The 11,450-nt window shown below is 52.2% G+C and overlaps 1 protein-coding gene across 1 annotated transcript; it reads left to right on the top strand.

The window, feature by feature from the left end:
• The first annotated feature begins 307 nt into the window (after positions 1-307).
• On the top strand, positions 308-10,599 carry Mta2 (metastasis associated 1 family member 2). Its single transcript, XM_048361716.1, has 18 exons — positions 308-811; positions 1,498-1,565; positions 1,874-1,967; positions 3,414-3,531; positions 3,960-4,023; positions 4,194-4,311; positions 4,838-4,940; positions 5,134-5,233; positions 5,378-5,566; positions 5,667-5,741; positions 5,857-5,915; positions 6,880-6,977; positions 7,086-7,225; positions 7,441-7,669; positions 7,867-7,956; positions 8,969-9,087; positions 9,193-9,341; positions 9,796-10,599. Exons 1-18 carry the CDS (start codon positions 784-786, stop codon positions 9,959-9,961), a joined length of 2,007 nt encoding a protein of 668 aa, XP_048217673.1. The 5' UTR covers positions 308-783; the 3' UTR covers positions 9,962-10,599.
• The last annotated feature ends 851 nt before the right edge of the window (positions 10,600-11,450 follow it).

Below are 11,450 nucleotides of genomic sequence, written 5' to 3'. Positions count from 1 at the left end.
GGAAAAAGGCAAAAAGTGGAGTGCGGAAGAGGGTGAGGGAGCGAAGACCCATCATGCAAATGACAGGCAAAGCCGCTTGCAAATGACGCCCCGAAGCGCGCGGGCGCGCGAGCGCCGGGCTCCGGGCGGGCGGGCGGGCGGCACGGGCAGGAGAGGGTTACACCGGGCTCCCCGCTCCCGCCCTCGGGGGAGGGGCGGGGCCGAGCCTCAGGCGGAAATACCCGAGCGCGGTCCGCCGCGGGCCGGAAAGAGCCGAGCGGCTTCCGGAAGTAGCCGAGCCGCGCCGTCCTGCGCTCCGTCCGCTGCCGACCGCCCGGCCTTGTTCTCCGGATCGGCCGAAGGTGTTCCGGAAGGAGGCGAGCGGCGAAGCGGGCCCGGCCAGCCTTACCTCCCACCCCCACCCCACCCCAGGCCGGTAGGGCCCGGCGTCCGCGGGTGGGGGCACTCGGAGAAGGCGGAGGGAGCCCGGGCTTGGCTCCGGTCCGGCAGGAACCGAGCTCATTCCGGAAGCAGCCGAGCGGCCGGGCGCCGGCCTCGGCGTCCCGTGAGTGAGGCGGCAGCGGCGGCGGCGGCGGCGGCGGCGGCGACGGCTACCGCGCGGGCCGGGATGAACCGCGACGGCTGAGGCTGAGGAGGTGCCGGCTGCGCGGGCCCCATCGACACCTCGGCGAAGCGCCAGCCCCGCACTGGGGGCCCCGCCTCGAGCCGAGCTCCGTCCCCGCGAACCTCTCGGACCCCTTTGTGCGGCCGGAGGCGGCGGCGGCGGCGGCGGCGGGAACGGCCATGGCGGCCAACATGTACCGGGTGGGAGGTGAGTATCCGGCTTGGAGACGTGCGGGCCCCGGGGGAGGGCATGTTAGGGGGCCGTGGATGGCGAGGTCCGGTCCTGGGAGGTGCTGGGCAGCCAAGCCCCGGGCCCGAGTGGACCGGAGCTGCGACCGGAACCGGAACCGGGGAGCCACAGCGTCGCGGTGGGGCCCTGAGTCCTGAGGAGGCGGCGAGCGGGGGTCCCCGACGGCACCCCGAGTGCCGCCTCGGCTTTCCCCGGACCGGGAGAGAAGGGGTGGGAAACTAACTGGTTCCGGAGGGACTGACAGGGCTACGAGGGGGCGCGGGAGCCGGGGTGACACGGGGAGATTTCCTCGCTCTCGGCTCCTGGACGTGGGGGCTCTGGACGGAGTGTACACTCGCTCCCTTCCCCGACGCTGGGAGACAACTCTAGTTTGAGTTGTGGGGACGACAGGGGAACCCCTGCCTCTGTCTCTTTTAAGGTTCGCTACGAGTGAAGACCTGGTTTTGTAACTAGTTGCAGCAGTGGTGTTGTGTGTGTGTGTAGGGGGGGACAATCTGTATTTCCTTAGGTTCTCCACTTCCAACACTTGAGCGTCCTCTTCCACTCGGAGCCTTCTTTAGGTCCACTCAAGCTGGCTTTGCTCCTGATATCTACTCTCCCATCTTTCTCTGATCTTCCTGCTTCTTCTCCACCCCCTTCTACAGATTACGTCTATTTTGAGAACTCCTCCAGCAATCCTTACCTGGTTAGACGGATTGAGGAGCTCAATAAGGTGAGTAGTGATGTTCCCCCTCCCCCCTCCGTTCCTACCCCAGTCTCAGGTGGGAGGGAGGACCTCATTTGAATAAATCCATTCACTCATTGTGAATATTCATGAGAGGTTTCTGAGAGCTTAGTGGGAACTTTGCTGTCCCTTGGAGGCCAAAGAAGAAAAGGATTTGGAATTGTGTGTTTACTGGTAATTTTGTGGGCTTTTTCTACCTAGGTCCCATAAAAATTTATTGGCTGCTGTTAGTCTCTGCTTGGCGCATTCCCACTTTCAAACTCATATTTACTGCCGTGTTTTTTCCCACCCCTCAGACTGCAAACGGAAATGTGGAAGCAAAGGTTGTCTGTCTTTTCCGGAGAAGGGACATTTCTAGTAGCCTCAACAGCTTGGCTGATAGTAATGCCAGTGAGTGCCTTCATCTTCTCCTTCCTCCCCCTACCCGTGATCTGAGGCCTGGGCGTGTCTTTGCAGGTTTTTCCCCTGGTACCATGCCCAGGGCATGGGTGGGAGTTTGGGGGTGGGAAGTGCCTGGTCTGTGTAGAAAGGCCTGTTTTTACACGTTGCCAACAGAGCAAGGTGGGGAAACCATGATAAGGAAGGCCAGAATACGGGGAGGGAGAGAGTGATTAGTGAGGAGAGGAGTATTTAGATGAGGATGAGGAAGAGCTTTAAAGAACCTAGGGACAATGGGTAGAATGTGAAGGTCAAAGTAAAGAGGAAAGGATACTTAGAGACTTGCATAAAGGGGAGCAGACTTATGTGATTGTGAGAATTTATTGAAAGGAGGCAATAGGAAGCAAGGAGACAGTGGGAAAGTTTTCTTGCACTTCTTTTACACGTCTAAATTTTCTACTTCTCTCTAACTTATGTCTATTTCCTGTTGCCTTATTTTCATTCACTTTTACTTCTTTTAAAATTAATTTTTTGGTACCTTTTGTTCTTTGCTTCTCGTTCTCCTTTCTTCTGTCCTTCTTAAATTATTTTCCTTTTTTTCCTGGCTGTTTTGGTCATGAATGGGTTAACAAGGAGCTGGGCCTACCAAGTTCCCTGGCCCATTGGGGTTTCCAGGCCCATCTAGCAGGGGCTGACCTTGGCCTTGTCCAATCACAAGGGGTGTGGGGGTGTGGTCCCCCTAGCCTCAGCACTGGGTTTCCGGAGCACACTGGTGAGGGGTGGAGTCTACTACACTCCCCTCCCCCCCTTTCTCCCTGAGGTTGGGAACAAAGCACCAATGAGCCTGGGCCTAGGCTTTTCTGCCTCCTCCTACTTTGGTTGGCACTCTTCCAGGTTAACCCTTCCCATCCAGGTCTGAGGACAAGCTTCAGCTCCTTGGTGTGGGGTGGAGTGGGGAGTAGTTGGCTGTGGCTTGAGGGGCTGTCCTTGTTAGCCCACAAGCTATTATTAACCAAGTAGAAAGGGAGGGATAGTTGAGAGTTGCATGTGATGTTTTAGAGCAGAAATCTGCAAAGAGGAACTAGTAAACATAACCTGTGTGATGTTCTTTCATCTTACTGAGTTTCTAGACCTGGGCCAGGTTTGGCAAGAAAGAGCAAAACACGATATTCATCATGTTCCTGGTTTGGCCGTGTTTGTGCTTTATGGGTTGGTGTCTGAGCATCAGCAGCTGGGCCTGGGGATGCATTTCTGTGGCATTCTGTGTATCCTTACATCTCTTTGCTTAACAGTACTAAAATGGTGGGCTGTATATATAATGAGACACTGGGCCAAGGGAAGCTGGTTGAATACGTTTAAGATGCCTGGGGAAAGTATTTCTTACTTTAGAAAGAGTTTCTAAGGTGTCTTCTTTTTGGACTAGTTTCTGATTCGGTTCCTTCTTCCTTAATTTCCTAGGGGAGTTTGAGGAGGAATCAAAGCAACCAGGGGTGACGGAACAGCAGAGACATCAGCTAAAGCACCGGGAGCTTTTTCTTTCTCGGCAGTTTGAATCATTACCAGCCACCCACATAAGGTATAGGGTATAGGACAATCAGGGCCACTGTGGTTTTGTTGTTGGTGGTGGTCATAGGGCTTGAACTCTGGGCCTGGGTACTCTCCCTAAGCTCTTCAGCTCAAGGCTGCCTCTTGAGCCACAGTGCCACTTCTGGTTTTCTGGTGGTTAATTGGAGATAAGAGTCACAGACTTTTCCTGCTGGAGCTGGCTTTGAACCTCCATCCTCAGATCTCAGCCTCTTGAGTAGCTATTACAGGGGTGAGTAGTATTACAGAGGTGAGCCACCAGCGCCTGGCTACTCTCAGCCTTTTCACTCAAAGGCTGGCAGTCTACCACTTGAGCCACAGCTCCGCTATGAAGAAGAGAAAGGGATGGTATGCTTATTGTAGGTGCTGCAAAGAGGGAATGAGATGCTCACACAGGATTTTCTGACTTCTCTCCTGTAGGGGGAAATGCAGTGTGACGCTCTTAAATGAGACAGATATCTTGAGCCAGTACCTGGAAAAGGAGGTGAGAAGAGTGTATTGGGAGAAAAGATCTCTCATCTAAAAGATGAGAGGAAAATGGAACAGTGAGGAGGTGAAGGGATGAAAGACTGGGGACTCTACATGCGCCCCCCCCCCCCCACGCCAGATACATTGATTGCTGCTTTGCTTACCTTTTTCTCTCCCCATCTCCAGGACTGCTTTTTTTACTCACTGGTGTTTGACCCTGTGCAGAAGACACTTCTGGCTGATCAGGGAGAAATCAGAGTTGGTTGCAAATACCAAGCTGAGATCCCCGATCGCCTGGCAGAGGGTAAGCAGCATAGAGGTCATGGGTTATTTAACTCCAAGGGGGGGTTGGTAGTGTTTCAAACGGCATGCCCTGGGATGGGGCGAGTTCACTCTGCAAGGCTTTCTGCTGTGGCCCTGACAGAATGGGGCCTTAGGAATCTGAAAGGGACTCGTGAGTACTTCTTTTTTTTGTGTGTTTTTTTTTGGCCATTCCTGGGGCTTGGATTCAAGGCCTGAGCACTGTCCCTGGCTTCCTTTTGCTCAAGGCTAGCACTCTGCCACTTGAGCCACAGTGCCACTTCTAGCCATTTTCTATATATGTGGTACTGGGGAATTGAACCCAGGGCTTCATGTATACAAGGCAAGCGCTCTTGCCACTAGGCCATATCCTCAGCCCCTCGTGGGTACTTCTGGGAGGAGCGTTCTGAGAGCTGATTTGGCTGGCAGAATCCAAGCAGAAGAGGATAGAAGAGGTGCTACTGTGAGGGTCTAGGACACCAGTTATTCCCTTTTACTCTCCCTGGTGATGCTTTTGCTTGGTTCCCCAGGAGAATCGGATAATCGGAATCAACAGAAGATGGAGATGAAAGTCTGGGACCCAGACAACCCTCTCACAGACCGGCAGATTGATCAGTTTCTCGTGGTGGCCCGGTGAGGGTGGGTGGATGGAGAAGGGGGCTGGGGGCGGTATAGGTGCAGTTCTGAGTTCCACTCATTCTTTGAGATTCTTAGAGATTTATTTACTTATTTACTTTGGCATGAGCATTTTTCCTTCTTTCTTTCCCTTAGCTCCTCAGCTTGCTTATACCCCTTTCTTTGTTCACTCCCTCAATCTCTCCCTTAGAGCTGTGGGGACCTTTGCGAGAGCCCTGGATTGTAGCAGCTCCATTCGGCAGCCGAGCCTGCACATGAGCGCAGCCGCCGCTTCCCGAGACATCACTCTGGTGAGCAGAAGTGGGGGGTGGGGCAAGCTGGGCTTCATGGGGACCAGCAGAGCTTGGAAGCTGGAGAGGAGCATGTCTGGGGGCTTAAAGGGCTGGTGTGCTGAAGCTTCAGGTCCTTAGCGTTGTTCTCGGAATTCTCTGTAGTTCCATGCCATGGACACATTACAAAGGAATGGCTATGATCTGGCTAAGGCCATGTCCACCCTGGTGCCCCAGGGGGGCCCCGTGCTGTGTCGTGATGAGATGGAGGAATGGTCTGCTTCTGAAGCCATGCTGTTTGAGGAGGCCCTAGAGAAGTATGGGAAGGATTTCAATGACATTCGCCAGGATTTTGTAAGTGGATGGGCTAAGAGGAGTAGGGAGGATGACAAGTCAGGGAAGGAGGACCTGGGGCTGCGTGTCAGCTTATCCCAAACTTTGTTGCCCTCTTTAGCTACCATGGAAATCCCTTGCCAGCATAGTCCAGTTTTATTACATGTGGAAGACCACTGACCGGTATATTCAGCAGGTATGGACGGGCTGGGAGGCTGGACCACAGGCTGCCTGTTCCCTTCGGCCTTGGAAGTCGATGACCTCCTCCTCCCGCTGAGATGCTCTGATCCTTTGCTTTTTCCTTCCTGCAGAAAAGATTGAAAGCCGCTGAAGCAGACAGCAAACTGAAGCAGGTCTACATCCCTACCTAGTAAGTGTGGTCAGGAGCACACTGCCTTCCTCAGTGAGGGGGGTGGGCAAGCCGATGGAGTGGGGATTCAGTCTCCAGCATTGTAAAACAGAACAGTATGGAAGGACTGGGATGTAGCTCAGGGGCAAAGCACTTGCCTAGCAAGTTTGATCCCCAGTATCAAAAAAGAAAAGACAAAAAACCAAAACATACCGGCTGGGAATATGGCCTAGTGACAAGAGTGCTCGCCTCGTATACATGAAGCCCTGGGTTTGATTCCTCAGCACCACATATATAGAAAAAGCCAGAAGTGGTGCTGTGGCTCAAGTGGTAGAGTGCTTGCCTTGAGCACAAAGAAGCCAGGGACAGTGTTCAGGCCCAGAGTTCAAGCCCCAGTATTGGCAAAAACAAAACAAAACATAAAATTTAAAAAAAACACAAAACATTGAGTATGTACGTAGAGGGAGACAGGATATACAGGATATGACTTTTTTTGGGGGGTGGTGGTGGTATTGGGACTTGAACTCAGGGCTTGGGACTGACCCTTAGTGTTTCTTGCTCATGGATAGTGTTCTACTACTTCTGGCTTTTTTTTTGGGGGGGGGGCAGTCCTGGGGCTTGAACTCAGGGCATCCTTTTGCTTAAGGTTAGCACTCTACCACTTGAGCCACAAGGCCACTTCCAGTCTTTTCTGTTTGTGTGGTGCTGAGGCATCGAACCCAGGGCTTCATGCATGCAAGGCAAGCGCTGTACTGCTAAGCCATATTCCTAGCACAAGGTCTTCTGGCTTTTTGATGGTTAATTGGCAATAAGTGTCTCGTGGACTTTCCTGCCTGAGCTGGCAGCTGGCTTTGAGTGGCAGTTTTCAGAGCTGTCTTCTGAGTAGCTAGGATTATAGATATGATCCCTAGTGACCAGCTGTTAGGAATTTTTTGTGTTATTTTTCCTCAAATAAGATGGTATTTTTTCTTCCTGTTCTTATTAGCACAAAGCCAAACCCTAACCAGATCATTTCTGTGGGTTCCAAACCTGGCATGAATGGGGCTGGATTCCAGAAGGGCCTGACTTGTGAGAGCTGCCACAGTGAGTGCCAGGGACGCTGGTTGTGGGCAGGGGGTTCGGAGGCCTCCTCTGGCCAAGGGTCCGAGGGCCTTAGAATATTTCCTCCCTGTCCCCTCTCTGCTTCTGCAGCCACACAGTCTGCCCAGTGGTATGCCTGGGGCCCACCCAACATGCAGTGCCGCCTTTGTGCTTCCTGTTGGATCTACTGGAAGAAGTATGGGGGGCTGAAGACCCCGACCCAGCTTGAGGGCGCTGCTCGGGGCACCACAGTAAGGATTGTTGTAGGGGCAGGCAGTGGGCAGACAAGCAAAGGCCAGGACACACAACTCCTTTCCTGGAGATGGATGGTGGGCTGGCAGCGGATGCTTGATAAATGTTGGGGTGCCAAGTGGGTTGGGGTATCAGTAAGGAGGTCCTGTCCTTTGCACAATGGGAGGGGAGCTTGGGTGCTACTGTGCATTCTTTTCCTCCACCCTTCTTCCAGGAGCCACACTCAAGGGGTCATTTATCCAGACCCGAAGCCCAAAGTCTCTCCCCCTACACCACCAGCGCCAACCGGGCCAAGCTGCTGGCTAAGAACAGGCAGACTTTTCTGCTTCAGACCACAAAGCTGACCCGACTTGCCCGACGAATGTGCAGGGACCTGTTACAGCCGAGGAGGGCTGCCCGAAGACCTTACGCCCCTATTAATGCCAATGCCATCAAGGCGGAGTGTAAGGGCACGGGCGGAGGGGCTAGTGGTGGGCTTGGGGTTGCTCTGGCCAGAGACCACTTTCTGTGGATGTTCCATGATAGCAGTAATACTGGGCTGCAGAAGTTGGCTTTTCTTTATTACATTAGGCTTGGCTCATGGTCCCTAGAGAGGCCTGAATAATAAAACTCCTTCAAAAGCATTTGTCTTTTCTTCCAGGCTCCATCCGACTTCCTAAGGCCGCCAAGACTCCACTGAAGATTCACCCTCTGGTGCGGCTGCCCCTGGCAACTATTGTCAAGGATCTGGGTATGGGACAGGGAACCCGAGTGGGTAGAGGATGGAGAGCCAGTTAGTGTAGTGTCCGGTTTTGAGTCCTTTTACTGTCCACAGAGTGTGATGGTGCGGGTCTGTAATTCCAGCGCTTAGTATGGTGAGGAAGGAGGATTTTGAAGTCCAGACACCTGGACTTGCATAGGGAGATGATGTCTCAAAAACAAGAAAAAGAACTTTCTTTTTCTAAGCATTTTTCTTCCCACTGAATCTAAAGAGATTTGGTCTTATCAACTATATTTTATGTATGTATGTATTTTTGCAATTCTGGAAATCAAAATCAGAACATTATGTAATCACACCAACATCCCCCAGTTTGTGTGTTTTTCATATGATATGTCTAGTTGGGTGCTAGTGCCTCACATCTGTAACACTAACCATTCAGAAGGCTGAGATCTGAATATCTCTGTTGCAGAAAAGTCCATGAGGAAAAAATAAACCGATATGACTTGATTTGATAACATTTGAAATAGCTAATAAATAGCTTGTTAGACCCTTTCCTCATTTCTGCCTGCCTTCCTTCCTTCCTATCTATAGTGTGTCTATGTGTATATGAGCGTGTGCACGTGTGTTAGTCCTTAGGCTTGAATTTAGGGCCTGGTCACTGCCCCTTAGCTTTTTTTGCTCAAGGCCAGTGCTCTGCCACTTGAGCCACAGCTCCACTTCCAGATTTTGGGTAGTTAGTTGGAGATAAGATTTGAACTGTGATCCTTAGCTCTCAGCCTCCAGTGTAGCTAGGATTGCAGATGTGAGCCACCGGTGCCTCATTAATGTTTTTGAAGATGCCTAGATAGACTGCTGCCCGGGGAAGGACAGAGGGTGAGAAAAGGAAACAAAGTAGGGAAGAGAAGTTATGAAAGTACTCTTTTTCTGTTTGTACCGTTTGAACTCAGGACTTTGTACTTACTAAGTGGGTGTTCTATCATCTGAGCCACCAAGGAGGTATGAGAAATTCTGTTTTGCTTTTTTCTTTTTTCCCCTCCGATAGTGGCCCAGGCACCTCTAAAACCAAAAACACCTCGAGGCACCAAGACACCAATCAACAGAAACCAGCTGACCCAGAACAGGGGCCTGGGAGGCATCATGGTGAAGCGCACCTATGAGACCGTGAGTTGACAGAGAGGACAGGCCAAGCTGGGCTGGGTGGGCTGTATGTGGGGGGGGGGGGCGCGCTAGGTTGAGGGGGGCTGCTTATTGTCCATCCTTTCCCAGATGGCAGGGGCAGGTGTCCCCTTCTCTGCCAATGGAAGGCCTTTGACTTCAGGGATTCGCTCAAGCTCACAGCCAGTGGCCAAACGTCAGAAACTAAACCCTGCCGATGCTCCCAATCCTGTGGTATTTGTGGCCACAAAAGATACCAGGTAGGCACTGTACCATGGGAGGAGCTGAGAGAATGACAGTCCAGGTTGGAGGGGCTAAGAAGCGGGACAAGAGAATCTTCAGAACGCCCTTATAGAAGGTGGGGCTAGCCAGATGCCCTTGGCTCACACCTATAATCCTAGCTACTGAGAGGAGGCTGAGGTCTGAGGATCAAGGTTCCAAGACAGCCTGGGTGGGAAAGTCTATGAGACTCTTACCTTCAGTTCAGCACCAAAAATCTAGAAGTAGAGCTGTGGCCCAAGTGGTAGAGCACTCACTAGCCTTGAGCAAAAAGTTTGGGAACAGCTCCTAGGCCCTGAGTTCAAGCCCTAGGCCTGGCAAAAAGAAAAACTGGGGCTAGAAGTCAGAATGTAATGTAATTACGGAATAGTTGCACCTGTGGGTCTCAGTGTTCACCAAACCTTTTCCATTCACCTTTTGCCCTCTCCTGGTCAGGGCCCTACGGAAGGCTTTAACCCACCTGGAAATGCGGCGAGCTGCCCGGAGGCCCAACTTACCCTTGAAGGTGAAGCCAGCACTGATCGCAGTGCGGCCCCCCGTCCCTCTACCTGCAGTCTCACATCCTGCCAGCACCAACGAGCCTATTGTCCTGGAGGACTGAGCATCTGCTGGCGAGGGAGGCTGGTGGGCTGAGAGGTGGAGAGGGCACACGGGCACCCAGACCTCCCTTCCCTTTAGTAAAGGGAGTCAGGAGTGAGGGAGGCCAGGAGCAAATGTGTCCCTGGAGGGGTTTGGCGCCCTCTGGTGGTAATGCCTTTGTGACTGGTCTTTGCGTCTCCATCCTTGTGATGGAGGGCAGCCTGCAGGAACTTGGCCCATGTGGGCACCTAACCCGTTTCCAGGGGTAGGTCCCACATTTGTCTTGGACAGTTTTTGGGGGAGGGTTTTTTAATTTTTTTAAATTTTGCCTCCCTTTGTGAAAGGGATGCGGGAGGGGAAAGAGTAAACATATCAGGTGGTGGTACCTGGTTGGGGGAGGGGGGCGTGCACTGCCATGTCTATTTTTTTTTTTAAATTGGGAGTTTCTTTTCCTGTCCGGTGTCCGGACTTTCCTAATTGGAGTATGAGGCCCCTAAGCTGGCATCAACCCCAGCCCATGTTCTTTTTTTCCCTTCCCCCTCCCCGCTCCGCCTTTTGTACGCCAATTCTCAGAAATAAAGATCTTTTGTCCGTTTTTTAACCTCGGATTCTGTAATTGGTTCTTATAGTAACAAATAAAAAGCTGGTTTCTTTGGCTCCTCCTTGGCTCAGCTGTTCTCTGCCATGGATGTGTGTATGTGTGTTGGGGGTGTATTTGAGTGGGGAAATAAAGAACAAAGAACAGTTAAAAAGAGGTACAGATGGTGCTTGTCCTGGGAACAGCTTTATGAGGTAGGCAGTCTGGTCTGAGGGAGCATGTGCCAGTGGTGGGACTCAAAACTGTCCCTCAATTCCCAGTGGTGCCTGGGATCCCGGCTCAGCCCAGATTCATCCAAAGCACTAATGGCTGTAGGCCTCCCTAGGGTGGTGTGGCAGTGTGAGGATGCTTCCTTTCCTAACTTTCCCCATTGTGCTAGGGAATCTAGTCCAGGACCTTGCACAGACTAGGCAAGGATGCTACAAATGAGTGATATTCCCAGCCCTACCCTTTTAGGCAGCCTCTTCCTTTAAGGCAGCTCTGGAAATCAGTAGCAGCCAGGGTGATGTATAGTCATCCTTGGAGAGCTCTGTGTGTTTGGGGGGATGGGATTGGTGGGGGGGGGTGGATTTGCATGCAGCAGGATCTTACCATCCAGCTCTGGTGTATGGGTGCTAACCCTTGCTTCAAAATACTCAAGGCCCAGCCTCGGTGGTGAAGTGTGCAGTACTGTGTTCTGCCTTCTCAGCTTTGGGAACAGATGCCCGAGCTGAGACAGGAGAAATATCTTAGGATACAGAACAAGAAGTTCAGCCTGCTCTGTCCTTTGGATGCTTTAGAGACAGAACAGCTTCCGTAGCAGTTTGCTCCAGAAGGTCTGAGACTGGTTTTCTGTCTCATGCCAAGGTCCACTGCTATTTACAGGATCCAAAGCTGTGGGCTGATAACCCTTCTGATAATCCCTTTTTCCATC

The sequence above is a fragment of the Perognathus longimembris genome, chromosome 13 (genome assembly GCF_023159225.1).
Source record: "Perognathus longimembris pacificus isolate PPM17 chromosome 13, ASM2315922v1, whole genome shotgun sequence".
Classification (NCBI taxonomy): domain Eukaryota; kingdom Metazoa; phylum Chordata; class Mammalia; order Rodentia; family Heteromyidae; genus Perognathus; species Perognathus longimembris.
This window is presented reverse-complemented; position numbering and strand designations above follow the sequence as displayed.

Coding starts and splice junctions, on each gene's coding strand:
- Mta2 (XM_048361716.1), top strand. CDS start 784: ATGGCGGCCAACATGTACCGGGTGGGAG. Junction 3,532..3,959: donor TTACCAGCCACCCACATAAG/GTATAGGGTATA, acceptor TCTCTCCTGTAG/GGGGAAATGCAGTGTGACGC. Junction 9,342..9,795: donor GTGGCCACAAAAGATACCAG/GTAGGCACTGTA, acceptor TCTCCTGGTCAG/GGCCCTACGGAAGGCTTTAA.